The 20,221-nt window shown below is 42.4% G+C and overlaps 10 protein-coding genes and 1 non-coding gene across 11 annotated transcripts; 4 read left to right on the top strand and 7 right to left on the bottom strand.

Annotated features, from left to right (window-relative positions):
- Window positions 1–278: 278 nt before the first annotated feature.
- V1516DRAFT_620387 (uncharacterized protein) lies at window positions 279–859 on the top strand (the record flags this gene model as incomplete). Its single annotated transcript, XM_066919482.1, has 3 exons — window positions 279–324; window positions 398–640; window positions 717–859. 3 exons carry the CDS (start codon window positions 279–281, stop codon window positions 857–859), a joined length of 432 nt encoding a protein of 143 aa, XP_066778650.1.
- Window positions 860–1,194: 335 nt separating this feature from the next.
- Window positions 1,195–2,382, top strand: V1516DRAFT_646767 (uncharacterized protein). Its single transcript, XM_066920193.1, has 4 exons — window positions 1,195–1,520; window positions 1,570–1,845; window positions 1,897–1,988; window positions 2,041–2,382. Exons 1-4 carry the CDS (start codon window positions 1,466–1,468, stop codon window positions 2,131–2,133), a joined length of 516 nt encoding a protein of 171 aa, XP_066778649.1. The 5' UTR covers window positions 1,195–1,465; the 3' UTR covers window positions 2,134–2,382.
- On the bottom strand, window positions 2,281–3,521 carry V1516DRAFT_670198 (WD40-repeat-containing domain protein). Its single transcript, XM_066921318.1, has 3 exons — window positions 3,489–3,521; window positions 3,197–3,434; window positions 2,281–3,145 (listed from the first exon to the last, which is right to left on the bottom strand). Exons 1-3 carry the CDS (start codon window positions 3,499–3,501, stop codon window positions 2,392–2,394), a joined length of 1,005 nt encoding a protein of 334 aa, XP_066778648.1. The 5' UTR covers window positions 3,502–3,521; the 3' UTR covers window positions 2,281–2,391.
- A 273-nt stretch (window positions 3,522–3,794) lies between these two features.
- Window positions 3,795–4,603, top strand: V1516DRAFT_620838 (uncharacterized protein; the record flags this gene model as incomplete). Its single annotated transcript, XM_066919506.1, has 4 exons — window positions 3,795–3,825; window positions 3,886–3,984; window positions 4,025–4,112; window positions 4,165–4,603. 4 exons carry the CDS (start codon window positions 3,795–3,797, stop codon window positions 4,601–4,603), a joined length of 657 nt encoding a protein of 218 aa, XP_066778647.1.
- An 83-nt stretch (window positions 4,604–4,686) lies between these two features.
- Window positions 4,687–5,835, bottom strand: V1516DRAFT_683822 (NUDIX hydrolase domain-like protein; the record flags this gene model as incomplete). Its single annotated transcript, XM_066923530.1, has 4 exons — window positions 4,687–4,805; window positions 4,851–4,899; window positions 4,961–5,448; window positions 5,499–5,835. 4 exons carry the CDS (start codon window positions 5,833–5,835, stop codon window positions 4,687–4,689), a joined length of 993 nt encoding a protein of 330 aa, XP_066778646.1.
- A 385-nt stretch (window positions 5,836–6,220) lies between these two features.
- Window positions 6,221–6,318, bottom strand: V1516DRAFT_t11. The gene has a single exon. It is a non-coding gene; the product is annotated as a tRNA-Thr (tRNA).
- A 2,406-nt stretch (window positions 6,319–8,724) lies between these two features.
- Window positions 8,725–10,410, top strand: V1516DRAFT_620821 (uncharacterized protein; the record flags this gene model as incomplete). Its single annotated transcript, XM_066919504.1, has 1 exon — window positions 8,725–10,410. One exon carries the CDS (start codon window positions 8,725–8,727, stop codon window positions 10,408–10,410), a length of 1,686 nt encoding a protein of 561 aa, XP_066778645.1.
- Window positions 10,411–11,487: 1,077 nt separating this feature from the next.
- V1516DRAFT_611792 (uncharacterized protein) lies at window positions 11,488–12,564 on the bottom strand (the record flags this gene model as incomplete). Its single annotated transcript, XM_066919303.1, has 2 exons — window positions 11,488–12,268; window positions 12,356–12,564. Coding segments are annotated over 2 exons (990 nt in total), but the record flags the coding sequence as incomplete, so codon positions are not given.
- A 4,060-nt stretch (window positions 12,565–16,624) lies between these two features.
- Window positions 16,625–17,065, bottom strand: V1516DRAFT_662445 (uncharacterized protein; the record flags this gene model as incomplete). The annotated part of the gene is made up of 4 exons (XM_066920440.1): window positions 16,625–16,749; window positions 16,802–16,848; window positions 16,902–16,958; window positions 17,022–17,065. 4 exons carry the CDS (start codon window positions 17,063–17,065, stop codon window positions 16,625–16,627), a joined length of 273 nt encoding a protein of 90 aa, XP_066778643.1.
- Window positions 17,066–17,351: 286 nt separating this feature from the next.
- On the bottom strand, window positions 17,352–18,317 carry V1516DRAFT_670178 (uncharacterized protein). Its single transcript, XM_066921317.1, has 4 exons — window positions 18,111–18,317; window positions 17,932–17,995; window positions 17,824–17,883; window positions 17,352–17,760 (listed from the first exon to the last, which is right to left on the bottom strand). The coding sequence occupies exons 1-4, from the start codon at window positions 18,167–18,169 to the stop codon at window positions 17,407–17,409; spliced, it is 537 nt and encodes a 178-aa protein (XP_066778642.1). The 5' UTR covers window positions 18,170–18,317; the 3' UTR covers window positions 17,352–17,406.
- A 218-nt stretch (window positions 18,318–18,535) lies between these two features.
- Window positions 18,536–19,771, bottom strand: V1516DRAFT_694546 (globin-like protein; the record flags this gene model as incomplete). Its single annotated transcript, XM_066923950.1, has 1 exon — window positions 18,536–19,771. The coding sequence occupies one exon, from the start codon at window positions 19,769–19,771 to the stop codon at window positions 18,536–18,538; it is 1,236 nt and encodes a 411-aa protein (XP_066778641.1).
- Window positions 19,772–20,221: the final 450 nt, after the last annotated feature.

Here is a 20,221-nt window from a genome sequence, read left to right as displayed (position 1 = left end):
ATCATCCTCAGTTTGATCAAATAAGATCAGTCTGAAAACTATGAACAAACTACAGTTCATAAATTCGTGTTCACGTGCACGCAAGATCGAGAAAACTTCGCTCGGGACCCAGTTGTCGTAGAGCCTTCCGTTTGCAATCACAATTAAAGATTGATTTTGCTTAACTCCAATTAATTGAAATCACTTTTAAGCCTAATTAACTATTTGTACGTTTAACTTGGAAACATGTTTTGAAAAGACGTGTGTGCAGCGCAGGAATGCTGACAGTGACACAGATAATGCGTTCCTCCGTTGTCGTTCTAGGTTCTGTTGCTGCTGGAGCAGGTATGTTTGTGTTCTGCTTTTTATTCTTGATTATTCAACTCTTTTGTTGTTTATAAGCTAATGTTGTATGCAGTTTCATACGCCCTTTACTTTGACTACAAGCGACGACACTCGCCTGAGTTTCGAAGAAAGCTTCGTAAAGCCGAAAAGCAATATCAGATTTCTCTCGAGAATCAGTCTGCAGCTCAGAAGGAGGACCTCAAACGTTCTATTATCAGAAGTTTGGCTGAGCAGCCCATTTCTATTAATTCTATGCAAGATGCTGAAGCTGCTATTATGAGCGAAATCAAGCAGATTGAAGAATATGCTCGATACAGTAAGTACTACAAGTTTATTGTGCTCCGCTGTGCATGATTGAGTGTCGTACATAATAATGCTAACTATGTTCAAAGAAATTGGTACTGTCAATGATGCCGTTATTAGCATGTATCGTTTATTGTTGATTCATCCTTCTCCGCCTCAGATTATGGCCGCCTTGAAGGAATCTTACAATGAGGTATGTGTTACACGTCCTTCCCTCAGCAATCACAACTAATTAAGATAGAATCTTTTAAAACCCCTTGAACAGATCTTGAAGGAGCTTCCCCTCGAAGGCGTTAAAAGTGTTACCGGTGTTGGTGCTGCTGCGCCTGAGATTCCGACTGTCGAGTAATTTCTTGCTACTAACAAAACTTCACCGCGGGTGATTTTGGTTATGAACATCTGTAATATATCTCTTCTCTATCTGCCATCCTGTCATGTATTGTGAAATTATTCGGCTCAAAGCAGTGGCTGGTGATTGACAATGAGTTTGTATCATTTCTTGCTAGTTTGTCTGTCTCAATGCGAATAAACTCAAACAAAATCAACTTAATTACAAACTTCCATATACTTCATTCACAGCTCTCGATAATCTGTAGTCTAATAGGATGGACAAGGAGTTCAAACACGTGATCTCGAAATTCCGATCCACGAAAGGATTCAGTCAGTCTTGCGTTGGCTTGTACAATTCCGACAAGTTTTGGATGAAATTTGTGTATTTTAGAATAGTGTGCTCAATATTTCATAGATTGGAATAATTTTTAGGGTAGTTTGCTTATTAGCCGCTCAAAAGTCTGTGGCGATCTCGCGGATTTTCTTGCGAAAGGACGCGGTTGCCGTGATGCGTCGTGGAGCACTAGTATCATTGCTTCTAAGCTCAGCGCTCATTTGTCCTTGTACGTGCTTATAATTTTTTGACATTTGTCTTGTACTAATTTGTATTAGTACTCTATTGTATCTACTTTGACTATCGGCGAAGGCACTCGCCTGCGTTTCGAAAGCTTCTACGGTCGGTATCTCTGAAGCATAAGAAGCAACAAGAACAGCGCATGATCCGAGTACTCGATAGAAGGATCACAGAACTGGACGAATTTTTGGGGTCTCTATCTAAAGGCTTAGCTTCTGATTCAAGTGAGTCAAGATTGCCTCCTGAGCTTTCATCTGCTATGGTAGACTTCGTGGTTCAGCAGCTAAAGCTCGCGGAGTCGTATTCTCTGGCTGGTAACTGAATCTGTGATTTTGATTTCCAAGCCTTCTCTGACAGCTATATAGGAAATTATGAAGAATCGGCCTTGTCTTTATATTTGGCTCTTTCTGTTTATCCGTCTCCAGATGAGCTTCTTTCATCGATGGTCCCAAACGAGGTACGACTGAATACAGTGCACGCTTTGTCTAAGTTAACTAATGTATTCTCAGAATGTTCGTCAAATTCTACAACGATTTGTTTCTGTTAGACCAATTACTCCACCAGTGCCTCGATACAGATCGTCTGTAAATGTTAGCGATTAAATCGTCATGCTCACTGATTCTAGTTTCATTTGCTTTTGGTCGTGTTCAGTTTTTGTTCTCTCTTTCTCCGTTGCGTGGATAGATTGTTTGCTCGACAGGATATATGTTTTAGTCGCATTAATGGTTATAAAGTTGATTTGGGTAATTGCATTACTAGGTTTGATTATGGGAAGCGATAAATATGGAAGTCTCATACAATGTATATACATAAACTGCACGATTTAATCATAATACATTTTTATTTACCCCTGCTATTATTCACGATTTGCTTTTACCTTCGCCAGGAGCTAACGGACGAACTGTGATTCCGCACATAGTGCGTTCGTTTGCATCTGGATTGCCGACTTCGCCTCCGTGGGCAATTGCAAGTGCAGACCCTGTGATGCTAATATCAAGGGCTTGAATAGGACTAGGATATTTGGGATACTGCCGCAACCGTTTCCGTGCCTTGTAGTCCCAAAAGCATACTAACGAATCACTGCCACCAGATACAAAAGTGCCATATATCGGATGGAAAGCCAACGCATTGACAGGATATACGGCATCTACTTGTGTGTCGTTGCTATCCGTTTCGATGGAACGATGACATTTAAATGCGTACTTTTTTGCTTGAACTACTGCACTTGGATCAAAAAAATCGACTGCAATCCGTCCTTCAATAGAAGAGGACGCATAACCCTCGCCGCTTGGAATGCACTTGATAGCCCGAGTCATATATTTCAAGCTACTTTCTCGTCTTTGAAAGGGCTCATCCAAATTCCTGACATCATAAACATATACTGATCGACCAGCCATACCTACTACCAACAGATTACCTGTTGCGTCCATCGAAAATACTTTATGAGGAACTTGAGCGGTTCCCGTTTGAAATTTTTGACGCGGATCATTGAACTGCACAGTTCGATCCCATGAACCTGAAATCACCAGTCCTGTATTTTCATGGCTCAACACTGATTTCACGGGTCCAGTATGCTGTGCCAAAACAGTGCAATCGCCAGTTTCTAAATCAACTCTATATCCTATTAATATTTCCATCTTGTTTCTCCTGGCTGCGACCGCTCACCTTCGAACCTTGCTCTCAAGTCCCCCAATATAGCCAGCTTTACCACTCTGATCCCATGCGCAATCTAATAGAGGAGCAATACCATCGATTCGTGTTAATAATCTCCCGCCATCTTGTGATGTATCATATAAATTCAAAGTAGCATCCCAGGACGAGGCAAGTAGAAAGTTTGAGTATTTCTGTGTTGGATTGAACTTGACCGCAGAAATTATGTCCACCGGCGAGTTCTGAAGATAATCTAGCGAAATTAGTACATACATTAATTCTGAAATAAGATCACCGGTCTTCTTACATTGAGATGCCATGACGATTGTGAATAATAAATATTTAATTCAGTGTGAATCTTAACGCGCAAATCTCTAGAAACTGGGTTATTTACATAAACATCTAACTCACTGCGGCTCGGTTACCATGTCAACCGATCATGCTGATTGGGAAGTTCTCGAGATTCAAAGGGAATTCTAGAAATTTGATCTAATAAAGTATATTTGTTCGAAAATTTCCGGGCGGAAACTTCCATCAGTCGAATACAAAAGAAGCTACGAGTTTCGAATTTTGAATATTTGTTTTGCTATAGACGAACTGATATCATTTCAATATGTTTGGAGCAATTTGTGCTGGACGGCAAGGTATATATTGATTTGGTTCATCATAATCATATAATGGCATGATCTCATCTAAAAACCCAGTTCAAACCAATTTACAACAACTAGATCAATCAAAATTTGTGTTTATGGTTGAAGATGGAGCTAGTATCAACTACATTGTTGTATTCTTACTTCCCGGAAGTATGCTGAAGATCCATTCTCAATTTTTGCGGGAAGAAAGAGCTAACAAATGTAGCGGAATTGGATCCGGCTATGGCTGCTTCTGTCTATTTTCAGTGGCCAGGCAAACCATTTCAACTTCTTGGAGCGTGAGTAAATATACTATTTGTGTATTAAATATTCCGAATTATTAATTTGTAGGATTTCAAATACCAAACCTTCAGCTATTTTTCGAGTCAACCAGCGACAGAACAACCAGTATGCCCGATTGTCATCGCCGGACGATATGATCGACGACGGACCTGGACAAGGCTCTGAACCAGTAACAATCTCATTAGGAATTTCAATTGAACCTGCAGATCAGGTTGCTGCGCAATTGAGCGCTCTTCACAATGGCGTCGATGTTACAAATTCATCAAATTCTTCAACTGCAATAGTGTCGAAATCAAAACCCCCAGTTGATCCGTCGTCAACCGCTGCCTTGGCCAACAAGATAATGTCTAATGCGTTTAATTTTTTAAGTGGATTTGCAACTGATGAAGGAATGGTTTCTCTAAAAGCGTTCAATGACTGGTGGCAGAAGTTCCAAAACAAATTATCGGTCGATCCGCAATTTTTACAGCGTCTTGAAGAAAATTGATGAATTTTCATTTGAGTTTATACTTCATGTATTATAGGGAGCAAGCAAGGGCGTTTTTCTTTATTAGTTTGTGTTCACGAAATCTAGCGACAAGGATGCTCTATTATACGATGCATTCGTGAAACTATTTCCAGATAATCAGGTTCATTCTCAGCGGTGATAATCCCATGTCGGATCAAAAAATCAATTGCAACTAAAGAGCCTGGGTTGGTATTTTATAATCACGGTTAATAGTTTAAATACATACCGAGAGCTGTGTTCGGCTTGAAATTCCCAGCTGCAATTTCTTGTCGTACCTAGATCTTATGAGTCTCCAGAAACTGAATACAATCCAAAAATGGCTAAACGCGTGCTTACCTTTTCTACATCCCATAAATTAAACTCTTCCGCCTCTCCATCAACGGGAGTTGGTTCAGGAGATGACTCGTCCAACTTGAGATCAAAGCAATATTGTACTTCTGGCTGTGAAAGTCCACTCTCTCCTCCAGCCTCTTTGGTACGTAAATAATGATAGCTCACGCTCCCACAAGCTTTGGCTCCATTTTCAATCAAGTCAGCAGGGAATCCAGCCTCTTCTCCGCACTCTTTAATTAATGTGTCGAAGACACCGTACGGATATCCGATTCCTCCAGCAACGGTGTTATCTAGCATGCCTGGATAAGTTGATTTCGTCTTTGATCTCCGTGGGACCCAGATACGCATAGATTTGTTTCCTGTAGCGGGAATATATCCAATGATATGTACACCATACGTAACAAATCCGAAGAGTGAGCAGGCAGATCGCTCCATGGTAAAATACAAAGTCTTTGATGGATAATATATTCCGTATAGTTCCGCTCTCCAACCTAGATTCGTGATTAGCTGATTAAGAGCGACAGCTCAGTTATTAATTCACCTTTCAAAACTTTGAATGTTTTCTCTTCTCTCCATTTGGACGCAAGGTTATTCATCATTTCGCTTCGCTTCTCGACCGAATCATATTCAGGACGGATCGATATCGTCTTTGAAGTTTCCTCCACAATAAAACAATTTCTTTCCAAGATCAAAACCTTAACGACTTCTGGAAGAATGTATCCAAGAACTGCAACCTTGTCGTGGCTTAACAATTTATAAAACTGTTCTCGTGGAACTGAATTGTCAGGAGCATTTGCATATGTCGCAGAAACGCTGATTCCAGCTGGATACTCAAACGAATCAACTAATGCAATCACATCAAGATTTGACAGCGCCATTGTTCAATTACAATTCAAACCTAGAGGCAGAAAAGGAACTAATTATGGCCTATTTATGTCGCTCCTCCTGTTCTCACAATGTATTGGAAACGTTGCAATTTCGATCTATATGTTCGCTTCGCTGTCGTGGTCATTTCCTAGGTAAACGCGAGCCTTCTGCGGCAAGCGCTACTTCCCAGGAACGGCGACTTTGTGCTCTGAAGTAGCCAACGATTTAGTTGGCACATACAGCTATAGCTACTGTCCAACTGCAGACGGCCTAAGTACTTCCTGCTCAATAAAAAATAATAGAGCATTCTTTACATCTAAGAATTAGCAATATAGAAATATCTGCAGCCAATTGGAAATTATTTCTTTGGGGCAAAAATTAGCAAAAGAAAAGGATTGCCCCCTGTCGGAGTCGAACCGACGATCGCTGCATATCAAGCAGTTGTGAAACCACTATATACGAGTGCAGCGCCTTACCAACTTGGCCAAAGAGGCATTCCGTCTCTAAAGTTTTGAGAATCCTGCTATGACCCTAAGCATTAGTAAATTGGCTGCTCAAAGACTCTTGTTTATTGCTGTAGTCGATTATTTTTAGCTCTTGATATCATTACTCTTGTGCTAAAAGCTGAGATTCTCATGGCATTATATTCTTCTCCTTGGTTTTATCGCTGTCCATGACAATTTGGAGAGAACGGGTTAGCGAACTATTTCATAACATCATCAGATTAATATCTTTCGAAGAGCTCAGAAGATTTTTTAGAGTTCCCTTCGCTTCATTATTCATTGCACATTCAGCTTCAGTTAATTAAGCAGTGTTAACAAATAATCATTTTACATTGGGAGAGGAGAGGCAAGAAGTATGATTATTTATTTCTTAAAAAAGCGGTCCCAGACCCAGCCCGGCACCAGATATATGTTCTGCCATAACAGTCATTCATTATCAAATCCATATAACAAGCAAATTTGAAATCGGGAGAAGGGATTTTGTCTTCTTCTGAAATATCCACGTACTACGAACACCCTGAGGTAAAAAATGGCATTAGAGTATTGGTGTCTCGAAAGTAGAATTTCATGTATCCAGAACGACTTCTTATATTTACGAATAGCTGAAAATAATTTGGTATTGATCAGATATCAGAAATCATGTAACAAATTTAGTAACAGGTCACGCGAGAAATAACTTGATCAGATGAAGATCAGAACTGATCATTGATGTGATTATGAATCACCTGGTAATAATAAGCATACTGATCATATCACTTTAGAGCAGGCGTCAGGAGAAAGACCGCAGCAAGCAAACGCAATCAATGGCTGCGCATGCAAGCACGCAATACAAGCGTTGGATCTAGACAGCCCCCAGTGGCCCTTGGATCGGACGCATCCTACGTGACCAAGGTCAGTTCTAGACTAGAGCATCTGAGAGAGCAGTTTGAATATTTAGGGATGACTAAGACGGACTAACATGCGATTACATTCATTGCGCAACTCAAACGCGAGTCTTCAACAAATTAGAGCCGAGAGATTTTAATATGATTTAAATTACTACTCTTCGTATACGAAAATTTTCCGTTTAGATAAATGGAGGAGACTTGATAGTATACAGGCAATCATTCTAGACTGCGAGCAGTAAAGCAACACCAGCTGAGTAATTGAAACCCAGAGCACATGCGCGGTTTCTATAATTGATCAATCTACTGATTATCTGATAAGAAATTAGAGGAATGTGAACATGAGGTAACATTGTGAGTCAGGTAAAGTAATTTATGGGGTTAGAACTGATAAGAGATTTAGAGCCCGCCCACGGTTCTGGGATGTTATTCGCTGAGACGGGTCTAGACGACAAGTAGCGAGGCATCAGCAGTGGACAGCCAGGAGATAACAGCAAAACCGCTGCATAAGAAAGAGTTCAATGCCACTGATGTGTGTACCATATGTCAATACGGGAGCATAGGCGCGGATCTTCTTCGCTGGTGAGCTCAAACATAGATAATCTGCTCATTTTTTGGATCTCGAACAGTCCGAATATGTTCAACGACTCACAATGCTCGTGCAATTTCTGGACATTCAACCTCAAACTGGTATCAAAGCCCCGGAGCTTGCAAAGAGCTCGATCACTTGGGCGAGAACGTGCTCGTTCTCGCAACCAACTCGTAATTAACAACGAAGCCATCGTTCGTACTCGCTACGTATAGTAGTAACTATAGCACAGATATTCCTTAAACGCGTAAGAACTAGTGCATGAACAGTTAACTACTAGCAGGAGTGGACCTCCTAAGTAAATACTGACGGACTGTTTGCGGTAGGTCACCACTACTACTTGTGTTGCACGCATCTCGTCCCTACAGCCTCTAGCTAACTCACAAACTCATCCGGCCTCGACCGCCACCGACGCCCTCTGCCTTGCTCCATCACAACTTCTTGATATCTTCTCTTCCTTTTTTTATATTTGTTCATTCTTCTCCATCTTCGTTTGCCTTTAGTTCTCATAGTCCATAAAGTCTTTCGTCTTAGATCACTCCTTGTTGCTCTTGCAACCAATCGTTCAACAACCCTTCGCCTAAGATTTGGCACCTTGCGACCTGGTCGCTTTGATCTCCGCGCCTGCCGCGTTACTCTCCGTCCAAATCCCCTGTCAATAGACTCGTCTTTCAAGCTACCATGGTTTACTCTAATGAGAAGGTCCTTAACGAGGATGACTCCTCCATTGAGTCTATCGATTCTTACACTGGCGAGCCTGTCCGACCTGTGGCTACTATTCGCTCTTATTCTGCTTTGGCTGATCCTTTTGCAGACGAATCTAGTCTCCCTCCCCTTTCTGAAGAGGCTTCTCTTCTCGCACCAACTTTTGCTGATGCTGCCGAAGGTCCTGTCGTGCTTCCTAAAGGCCGATTCGGTCGTCTTATGAACTTTTTACGTGGTCCTCGTCCTCCTCGTCCTTCAACTGTCTCCCTTCTTTATGCGCCTGTCCAGCTCCTTCCATTCAAGGTTTCTCGTCCTCTCAAGCACCGCACTAAAGTTACTGCTATTGTTATATACCTTGCTTCGTGGTTTCTCATCTTCGTTTTCCTTTCCCGCAAATCCAAGTTTTCTCCTATTGTTTCAACAAATGAAGAGATTTTACTTTTAGAATGCAACAATAATCCTTTATGGATGTCGCAGAACTACCACGCTTGTGGTTTGGATGCCTCCAAGTGCGCGCCGTTTGAGAATACTACACTTTCATTCCGTTGCCCGTCATCTTGCGCCGGAGCTGCAAAATACTCTATGTCGGCCGTTGGTACTGAGAATGTTATTTATAAGCCTTATGTTATTGGAGATGAAAATGGTTATCGTGCGGACTCATTTATTTGTGCTTCTGCTGTCCATGCAGGTGTTGTCTCACAGCTTTCGGGAGGATGTGGTAAGCTTATTTTCTCTGGTTCTCGTGACTCTTACCCATCATCGAACCAAAATGGTGTTCAAACTATTAAGTTTGATTCTTATTTTCCTGCATCATATGTGTTCGACCGATCTGTTACTTCAGAGAACTGTCTGGATCTTCGATGGGCTATTACAGGTGTTAACATTGCTCTTTCCGCTGTTTTCGCCTATTTTGTCTACTCACCTTCAACTTTCTTTTGGGGAATGTTTATCATGGGTTTCTGGTCTATCGTGCTTGCGTCCGATCCTCCTCCAACAAACAAGCTCCCCAATCCTGGTGCTGAAGTTGTTTCCGTTGCTTTCCAGCGTCTTCTTCCCACTGCTTTCATTGGATATGTTATCATGCTGGTTGCGATTCGTCCAGCTCTTTCTGGCATGAAGGCACAAATGACTAAGACTGTCCTATGGGTTGGTGCTTTTTGGGTTGGTGCCCTTAACAACTATACTTTTGATGAACTGCCACTCGATCGATTTGTTGCTGAAGATATCAAAAATCTGCCTGGCGGTATTGTTGCTATCACTTTTGTTCTTGGATTTATTTTTGTTGGCGCGTGTCTTCAAACTTATACTATTTGGAAGAACAACAAGTTTTTCCCTTATTTGTTCGCATATTCTATCGTGTTCAGCACTTTAATTGTGATGGCTCTGGTTCCTGAGGAGACTCTTCGTATTCACCATTATATTCTCGGACTACTGATCTTACCTGCGACAGCTTTCCAGACCACTCTCTCTGTGCTCTGGCAGGGTTTGGCGGTTGGTATGTTCCTTAATGGATCTACCCGTTGGGGATATGATTCCATCCTTCAGACTGAGGCTCAATTGAGTCGTGGTGGACCTCGTAACACTGATCTTGCGCACTTTACTACCAATTCGACTAACTTCGATGGCGATCTCGTTGCTTGGGATTATCCATATCGTCAACATCAGAACTGGACTGGATTCAGTTTATTGATAAATGATGTCGAAAGATATCGTGGACCTAACATGAACATATCTCTATATGAGTTCTACAACATGACCGGTCTGGAGTATCAAGGATATGAATACAACTGGTACTTCCGTGTTGGAATGTACGATGAAGATGGAATGTACTCGGATTACACTCGTGCCGCTACTGCTCGTGCCCATAATGGATCTTGGGTTCCACCTCAGGCTGGTCCTTCATAAGCTAAGAACGGAAAGATTAGTTTTTCTATTGCTTTTTGGTCTTCAGTTGATTTCTTTTACATCCTTGCAGTTATTTCTACATCTAAGGTTGTAGAGTTTTGTTTAGCTATGTACTTTTATTTCATCGTCAGAAATATCTGAAATCATGACCGCTATGGTTTCTAGATGCAGATAGATATGGAAGAAGCTTAAAAAACCTCCACCTCTATACAGATGTTTTGCATCTCACGTTCTTTACACATTTTTTTTCATGCTGAGGAGGGATCCAAGAGGTAGATTTTATACATACATATATATACTGGGTTTTATTTATATGAAAGGATATATGGGTTGTGGTGTACATTCTTTTTGTTATATTTCATTTTATTTTCACATACATATGGAATGACAATAGTCATCGTTTTAGATTATTTTAGATTATTTTGCTTAGGTTCTAGAGATATACATACATATGCAGAAGGATAATGTTGTTTTGTTCTGTTTTGTGTTAGTATTTGTTACGAATTAAATAAAGCTATTGTTAGACATTGAAAAGATAGTTATTTTGAAAACAAAACAAACCATAACAAATAAAGAATCATAACTAGAAGCCGATAGACATGGAAATATCAGTACTAATAGAGACTAATGATTTTGATATAATATTCTAATACAATTTTAGAAGACAAAACACTCAACAGAGTAAAACATAAAATACATACTGGCAAAAAGAGATTAATTAATATCTTTTGTCCGCTTATGAAAATAACTTACAGGATACACACACACCCTTTACAACAACCAGAGAACAAAACAATCCTTGATGACTTTGATTTTTTAGATAGATATAAATTTTTTCAAGAATCCGTACGGAGTTAGCTAGCCGACTTCTTTCATGCAAATAGATTAGTCGAGTAGTAAACTGTCGCCAGATCCAAGAGCACCACGTAGTTCACTCAGCGGAATCATATCTTCGGCGCTTGGATGATGACTATGTTGGTCTACTGAGGGATCTTGAGAGACACCCGAATGAGGGTGATGACGAGCAGCAGCAACTGCTGCCGCCGCTGCACGTGCAACAGCCATGCCATCGTCAGTCGCACGAACAAGCTCGGAATCAATATCATCAGGACCAGATTCATCGTCATCGTCATCGTCTCGAAGTGGTCTTCCGCCCATTTCAGATTCATGCAAACGCTTCAGATATATATAGACCTGCTTACGCGTGATGGAGTTCAAATCAACGTGCGGTAGGGTCTTGAGAACATCCATTTCTGGAGAAACATGAATGCTTCGAATACCGCTGCAAATATCGGTCAATGGCTTGCTGCGATTTTCTTTGATATACTGTTTGACTATTTCGGGAAGATAACGGCGGCGAGTTGCCGGACCATGAACTATGTGATGCGTATACTTGACCAAAACACTATGATCTTGGTACAGAGCAGCCAAAATCAATCGTCCATGACAGTCATACAAATCTCGCCGTGACCGTGCACGTTTGGGAACTTTGCCTGGGTGTCGATTATTGGACGTATCTGCGACTTGAGAGCAAACATACTGGATTCTGTACGACCTAGGAGACCGTGTGCGAGCTCGGCGGGCAAAATAAAATCCGCTGACTTCAAAAATCGCTTGCACAATCCGTTTAAATACCTCAACGGGCTCTCCATTGACACTACTAAGCATGTCATCGATAGTAGTAATTCCACCATCAAGTGAAACAGATTTATGAAGTTGAAAAGAGCATTGATGGATTATCGGAATTTTACCTTCTGCTGCAGCCGCTGCATATGCAGGGTCATCTCTTGCAGGTGAAGGAAACATGTTCTTGAACTCTTCAAAAGATGAAATTTCTATTGTTGGCATGTTTGGTCCACTAGGTCTAACGAACTGCATGGGAACAGATGATTGAGTAACACCTCCAACAACAGGTTTCCCAATCACGTCCAGTCCCATTCCTGACCCAGAGAGATCGTTCGAATGTTTTCCGTTCATACTATCCGACATTAAAGTGATCAAGTTCTGATTTTCGCGCTTCCGCTTACGCGTCTCGCTTGTGTGCTGCCGACTAAGTTCGCGGCAAGCAGCACAGAACTTGTAAAGGCCTTCACGCCCAGAAGGCTTAGCGAATGTAGACTCGGCTTTGAGGATTTTGCATCTACTACAGACGCGAGCACTCGCCATCTCATCAGGAGAAATGCCAGGTTCGATTCTCTGCATGCTTGACAAACCTCGAGAATGCCTATGAAGGTCCTGCTCATCTTTCAAAAGACCTGAAGATCTGCTCATATCTACACCGTGCTGCATATGCATGCCAGTAGGGTCTGACGTCTGAGAATGACCATCATGGTCGGTCAGAGAAGAGGCAACGGCAGCAACTGCAGCAATAGCGGCAGCAGCAGCCATGTGCTCATCAGAAGATGAAGGCTCAGCAAACACAGGGTCTGTAACAATTGAATCCAGACCTTCAGTTACATTGCCTGAATCCATAAGCATGCCTGTCATACTGTCTTTAACATCTGCAGGACCAACGGAAACATTAGCAGCGGCCGCCGCTGCTGCCGCCGCTGCTGCTACTGCGGCCTGTTGGGCAGAGTTGTGGCCGGAAGCAGCTTGTGCATAGGAAGGCCGGCGAACCTGAACAGGTATTGCGGTCACGACACTTGGAACGGACGACTGGGTATCGCTCTGGCTATTGGAGTCCGACATGGAGATAGGCCGAGATGTTGATATTAGGACGATTATATATAGCGAGACGGTAGATGTTTGCTGTGAGATGGGTCTACCTTCGGTAGTAAACAAGGTCTATTGATAAGCAGACCAGAGACCCGTATAAATGGGTATTGAGTCTTCAGTCCGACAAAAGCCGTGAATGAACACGGCGCGCGACCAGAAATCAAATGGATGATCTCTTATTTAGAGAAACACGCTATCGAGGAGCCGAAGGTAGTGGCGATGTGAGAGCCGAACTGAAGACTGAAAATTGGAGACAACGGCAATTAGACTTCGCAAGGCGCAATGAATGCGACTGCGCACGATGAAAGTGTGAGGCCGAACGACGACGACGACGCGTCTGTGAAATCAAGATCCGACGACGAATTTGGACCAGCACCAGGAAAGTCGAGCGAACGAAGCCAGACGCGCGAGGAGGTGTTTGTGTTGTTTGTGATGACGGCGAGTGAGGGGATGAAGAAGAAAAGGAGGGAAGAGCCGGTGGCCGCGAGGACGGGAAGAGACCCGCCACGGAACAGAGAATGCAGGGTACGGGCATTTGTGCTGCACTCAGGGCTAGGCGAATTTACATATAAGAGGTGCTTGTGTGATCAGGTGATAGTGCAGTTTAAGGGGTTGGTATTGATCTGACTGATGCAGCTGGAGTACGCGTACAAGTGACACGGGCAACGCGTATAAACTGTGGTCCTGCCTCAGAATTAAGAAATACAGAGCAAGAGCGGAGAGGAGTGCAGTAGAAATACCTCTGAGGAATCTCGGACAGGAAGGCCGAAATCAATTGAGTCGCTTGCAAGATGAATGTGTGGATCTACGTATTTTGCAATAGATCCGAGGATTCGTATTTAGTCTCGTAACTCTACCGAAGACGAAAGGGGGAAGTGTATGAGCTGATTTGGGGAGGGAGCAGACAGCGGTTGCAGCGGCAGCTGAGCGTAAGGCTGAGTTAAGGTCATGCCTCTTGGAGCTTATCAGATGTAAATGCTCGAGGCAAAGGACCTAAGTTTTACTTTTGTTGGGGGGCGCGAGCCGCCGTGAGATCAGAAATGGAGCAGCTAATCTCATCGCATGTCTAGACCAGGCAGAGAACTTGGAGATCCAGTTCGGTTTGGTGTGATCTGGGAGTGATAGCGGAAGGGGGAAGGGACGAACATGGCTGCATGGCCCTGTCGGAGACCTTTCCCTAGCGAGGTTCCTCTGCGCTTCCACTGCAGAGTAGGACTGATTAGGCTGTCTAGAATGGTTCCAGTTCGTCGTGACTTTAGGTAATCTTCCCAGGCCTGGCGCAGGGTCTCGCCAGGGATTTGCATATAGAGAAGCCTAAAGCAGAGCTTGGAGAGTCCCAAGACTTTTGATGGAACGAGACGACGCGACAACGCGACAACTTAGAATGGAATGTCCGCGGAGGAACCTAGTTTTATCTAATCTGATCCTCTTTTGTTGAGCGTTTGACTTTCTAAACGCGCTTGAGGAATTTTCTTCAATCAGAAGTGGTATGATTTTGTGCGTTCATATTCGTACTGCCATCACGTTATTACGTAATTCTATAGGAACATTTTACTTTACAGTGGGATGTCGTCTAGCAAAGGACAGCGAGATCAAATACCGAAAGTTTAGGGATTTCCCCTTCAAGAACCGAAATAGTCAGCGCTTCAGGGGTTCTCATCCCGAGCGCCGCACGAATATTCTTCTCCGAACCCGAGAGATCACGTGAAATGAATTATGCTTGTGGCTGTGTTCGGAAGTTCGGTGCCCATGTAACCAATCAACAGTAATTTATAGACTCTTTTGCTTACGATTATCTCCATTTCAATTGGTCATTTCATCAAAAATCTAATTCACGTGATTATTGCACCGCCCTACAAGGTATACGCCACATTTCACTCGGAATCGTCCGTGGCAGCGGTTTATAGCTTTGCTTCGTTGGTATAAAGTAGACGTGGTTCCTCCTCTTGCCAGACTTGTTTCTTAGATTTGATCCATAGACTCATTCTTGTTATTACTACTCTTGCTTGTGACTCCGTTTTCAAAGAAAGATCTCTTCTCATTTATTACTGTCAAATATGGTTGCTTTCACTGTTGTTGCTCGGTCGTTCTCTCAGCGCGCAGGACCCGTCGCGTCCAGAAAGATGAGCTTGGCCATGCTATCGTACATTGGTCTTGGACTTACTCTTCCTTTTGCTCTTCCTCTCCGTTCTAGTTTGCGGAATGATCAGTATGTGATTTGATGTTGTCTTTAAGTCTGCCTTTCTTTACTAACTCTTTCAGTATTCCTGGCGCCGACTTCAAAGTCTCTCTGCACCCCCACTGCCCATGAGGCAGCTATTGATTTGGCAGCAACACTAGCGTGTCTTCGCTGGTCGGTGAACGCATTAGCTGTCGCTACTGTTCATGGTTTGCAATGAGTTTTACCTTACCTTGCATCTACTGGATGGGATGTTGTTTCGTCTTTGTTCGGTTAAGATTGGTTGAATAGATTTGCCTGCCTGGACTATTTCTTGTGGCATTTTTGTCTCTCTTGCTGCATTTGGCGTCTTGGTTTTGTTTCATTTTTATTTTTTTATTATAACTAATTCTCCATCTTGTATTTTATGTTGGGTTTCGCGTGATGGTCTTTCATGAATTTGGTTAGTCGGTCGGTCTATTTGGAAATGGATCTGGACTTTTTTTACGAAGTATTATTTCTGATTCTCTTTTTTGCTATTAATTAATATCATTTTTAACTATCTCCGAATTATCACTATTGTTATTCTGCACTTTTTTATGGCTTTGTCTGGTTCAGGTCGTAGTCGTATGATTTTTAGATCGTTGATGGGGAAGGTTTATTAGTTTCCTATTTAGGACTATCGACATCAGTCCACCTCTCTTTGGTACCCCAACTCAGCTGGATTCGTGATAATGACATTACCGAGGTGCTTGTGTCCCACGTGTTCCGAGGACTGGATTAGGAATTGGGTGGGGATCGTAATATGGAGAAATCGCTTCAATCGTTGCAGAGGGAACTAGAAAAATAGAGTAGTTGCGATTTGAACTAAGAGTAAACTCGGGCTGTTCTATAGAAGTGTATGCTTAAAATGATGGAATCTGAATGAATAGTATTATGAGGAATACCCTGATCCCACTAAGTAAGGGTGAAGATGTACTTTCTATCATGTTAGTGCAAGATATGTGATAGATTAGAATACCTTGTTCTATTACTGTTCTTACTGTTTCTGGTATATTGCCCGATTGATTATCTTCTCCATGGCAGTGCTGAGGATTAGACTTGAATAAAATTTAGTTTCTTTGCGGTGCTCTCAGTCTATATCCAGGTTGTTTAAGGTTTAGCACTGAGAACTTATATTGCAAATGATTTCGCTGTGGAAAAATAGTGCAGTTCAAAACTAGACCTCTGACCGTGATATAGAGGCTTCAGAATAGTTTAGTACGAGCCCAAAAAATGAGAGTGTGTATATTGTAGCTTAACATATTTTATGTACATAAAAATCTCCAACCCTCAGCTTTAGGTATGTCGACCACGACCGAAACTAGGATCATTTGATTCTTCAGAACTTGGCGCTGAAGCTCCATCTGTATGAGTTTCGACTTCGGCTATTTTCTGATATTGATGTCCTGGTTCTCTGTCTGCTAAACTGCAGTTAGATCTTCCGTTTTAAAAAACCTTCAGGTGAGCACGTACCTATTTTTTGCTGCTGGTAGTTTTTTCTGCGTCTTTCGTTGAGAATTCTAGGTTGCTGCGTCAGTAGTGATCTATTGTCCAGATTTCATTAATTACTCACGTCTTAGTTCCAATGAATAATCCAAGAGCGCCGATCGCAAACCAGCCCATCTTCTTCCTACAATTGTCAGTGGTCAAATATTTCCGAATATAGATCGTGACAGTTTTCTGTCGAACATACCATACAACTTGAGCTGGGGGCCCTCCTCTTGCAGGATCACTCATCTTGGTGAATTTATAGAAGAAACAGAACAACTGTCTTGTCTTGTTGATCTCGCAGGTTCCGATAATCGAAATCTCCCCCCTCGATCAAGTTGAGATCAGACTAACTGTAGTTTGTGAGAGAAAAGTGGTTATAAGTGTCCTTTAGTTGAGTTTTTTGATAGAAGAGTCAATATTTGTTCTGGCTCAGTCTTCTGAGGCGGACGCCGCATCTTAAAGCTGCTTAAGGATAACTAATGTACTATGCAATACTAATTGGCATGTTGAATCTTACTAATTTACACTCAAAACGTTTAAAACCGGAATCTATTCAACGCGCCAATGAAAAAACACAATAATCAGATCTATCCTATAAAAACCCCAGCTTCAACTGGCACTGTCTCGGATTCCCATGCTAACCAATCACTTCGCTTCGTAGGTAACACGCCCATGCTACTCATTTTCCACACGCCGACAGCTACAGTTGCCAATTGCATAATAACAAACACAAATTTAGCCTGAAGGATTCGGGCTGAGTTTTCCTCGCTCTCAAATCGGGTGAACGTGCTGCTAATACCAGCTATGGCTTTCACAGGATTGGAAAATAGCATGAACGTCATTGTCAACGAGAATATTTGAAGCGACGAGCCTGAAAACCAGGACATTATGGCATTCATCGGAAGCGATTTCGATGGTCCCATGGCAATTTCCCACGCTTTCTATATAATTATCTTCCGTTAGCCAGTGCAAACTAAAAATCCAACTTCAGCGCCCAGCTATACCTTGACTTTTAAATCATCCTGCTGTGCTAAACTCAGTCCTACAACCTCTTTTCCTTGTTTCTACTCCAGTCAGTCGTTGGCTATTAATATACAAATGGATATTCCTACCAATTTACCGAGCATCACATCTCGATTAAATGCTGCAGGATCTGGAACGGAAGAATGAACCTTTCTAGAGATTGTTAGCGCTGCCGCTCGAGTAGCTAACACCACAACACATCAAGAAAGGTAGAGTTGTAAAGCTGAGATTCATTCTCGATTAGTGGAAAGCAAAACAATTGACTTACTTGATAACTTCTGTTCCAGAAGATGCGACGTACGACATTGCCCAAGAAGGGGCGGACATTTTGATGATCTATGACGAATTCTAAATCAATGAATAGCAAGTGAAATAAGTCTGAACTCAGTAAATGTAAAAAGTAAATGTAAAACAGTAGCTCTGTAGTTGCCCAATTTATCTGTTGAATATCTATTCTATTATAAGCTGCCTGCTGATTCAAAGGATTGTTCAGCATAAGAAACACTACATCTATACGAAACCCTCTCCACTCAAAAGTCTAGTTGGAGAAGCCTTTGCTAGGCAGATAACTAACTTCAATAAGTTCATAGTAACGATTTAACATAAATAATGCATGCTACAAATACAGGGCAGACAAAAGAAAAATGACTACAACTCAAGATTAAGCGCGAAAATATGAAACAGAAGTTCGATCTAGCTTCCTGGACCAAAAGCTTCCGAATGGATTTTATCCAGTTCAACGCCTAGAACCTTCAGTTCTTCCATTTTTTCAGCAAGAAACTGCGTCGGTCCAATGACATAATAGTCGGTATTCTTGTCACCGAGAAATAATTCCTCGGCGGATAATGCTTTCAAATCAATGTGTCCGCTCTTCACAGTTATTTTTGCGTTCTCATAAGGATGCTGGTTAGCATCTTTGGACTCATAAAAAGTGAGTTTCAGATTTGGGTTGGAGTTCGCCAGAGCAATCAAATCGTCAGCAAATGGTCGGGCACTCGCAGATCTGGACCCATGAATAAAGTGAATCTGCCGTTCTTGTGGAGATTCCAGAACTGCATTCAAAATAGACACTAGGGGAGTGAGACCAACGCCGGCACCGACAAACACCAAGGGAGTATTTGCAGACACAGAGTCGAGATGGAAAGCGCCGAAGGGATGAGACACCTTCAGCTTATCGCCGACTTTGATAGAATCATGGATAAAATTCGATAGAACTCCTGGAGCGGACCCGGGTGCAGTCAGATCACTTTGTCCAATTTCACGTCTTATACTAATCCGGTAGTAATCTGGTGAGGGTTTATCACTCAAGGAGTACTGTCGAGCAGAAGAGTATTCTTGACCAGGTACTTTCACTTGCAATGAAACATACTGTCCAGGTTTGAACGGGGGCAACGCAGAGCCATCGATTGTTTTTAGGTACAATGATACGACTTCATCAGACTCCTGCTTCTTGTCGGCCACAAGCAACTCCTTCCAAGTAGTCCAGCCATTCGTGGACTGATATAGTCCCTTTTCAGTTGCAATGAGTGCATCGGCAACGATTCGTAGAGCTGTGCTCCAGGCATCATCAATCTCACTAGTCCAAGCGTCACCGAGGACTTCGCGCAACTCCTTCAGTAGCAAATCAAGCACAAGATCATATTGCTCCGGAACAACACCTAGCGAGGCATGCTTGTTTGTGATTGTTGCGATCGCTCCAGATAATGCGCCTAGATTGTCGATATTCTTCGCTACCGCGACCACCGCGCCAGCAAGAGCCCTTGGCTGACGGTCAGTCTTAAAATCAGTAACACTGAAGATCTCGAATGATGAAGGATAATCTCTGAATAAACCATCATAGAATCCGTGGGTGATTTGATTACCATACTGCTCCAAAACAGGAACAGTAGATTTGATCACCAAGATTTGTTCAGCTGTTAATCCTGCCATATTTCAATACCCAACTAATACTCAGTTTCTACACTGACTGTTCGCTGGTTGTTCAATCAAGCAGGTTTAATATAACTGTCACCAATTCCTAGCGCCTTTAGCCTGCTTATGGTTCCTCATAATTTATCTGTCTCCCATTGGCTCGCTCTTTTTCAAATGTCTCAGCCAATAATTAGTAATTAGCGCTGAAATATTCGCGATAGCTAAAATTTAGACGCTCTGGAGAGAGACTAGCGCCGAACTAGGCCCCTGGCTAGGAGTCGACGCATATCTTCACTGTCTTTGTTCCAGCTATGGATACACCAGGTGGATTCAGCTCAATGGATTTTCGGATTTCCACAACCGTTTAGTGGGTCTGTCAACTTATAAGTAAGCCCTATTGGTATCGTGGTCATTCTTTTCTTCCCTTTGCGTATGGTTCAACGACTTTCCTTTATCTGGGGGTGGTCA

Source organism: Lipomyces oligophaga (genome assembly GCF_038497815.1).
Source record: "Lipomyces oligophaga strain CBS 7107 unplaced genomic scaffold V1516scaffold_2, whole genome shotgun sequence".
Classification (NCBI taxonomy): domain Eukaryota; kingdom Fungi; phylum Ascomycota; class Lipomycetes; order Lipomycetales; family Lipomycetaceae; genus Lipomyces; species [Lipomyces] oligophaga.
This window is presented reverse-complemented; position numbering and strand designations above follow the sequence as displayed.

What these genes read in the sequence shown, in the direction of transcription:
- V1516DRAFT_646767 (XM_066920193.1), top strand. Translation starts at nt 1,466, where the DNA reads ATGCGTCGTGGAGCACTAGTATCATTGCTTCTAAGCTCAGCGCTCATT. An exon ending in GGAGTCGTATTCTCTGGCTG is followed by an intron (nt 1,846 to 1,896) that starts GTAACTGAATCT and finishes ACAGCTATATAG; the next exon opens with GAAATTATGAAGAATCGGCC. An exon ending in CATCGATGGTCCCAAACGAG is followed by an intron (nt 1,989 to 2,040) that starts GTACGACTGAAT and finishes ATGTATTCTCAG; the next exon opens with AATGTTCGTCAAATTCTACA.
- V1516DRAFT_670198 (XM_066921318.1), bottom strand. An exon ending in CTTGAGAGCAAGGTTCGAAG is followed by an intron (nt 3,146 to 3,196) that starts GTGAGCGGTCGC and finishes AATAGGATATAG; the next exon opens with AGTTGATTTAGAAACTGGCG.
- V1516DRAFT_670178 (XM_066921317.1), bottom strand. Translation starts at nt 18,169, where the DNA reads ATGTCCGCCCCTTCTTGGGCAATGTCGTACGTCGCATCTTCTGGAACA. An exon ending in TCTGGAACAGAAGTTATCAA is followed by an intron (nt 17,996 to 18,110) that starts GTAAGTCAATTG and finishes AACAATCTCTAG; the next exon opens with AAAGGTTCATTCTTCCGTTC. An exon ending in AGGATGATTTAAAAGTCAAG is followed by an intron (nt 17,761 to 17,823) that starts GTATAGCTGGGC and finishes ATAATTATATAG; the next exon opens with AAAGCGTGGGAAATTGCCAT.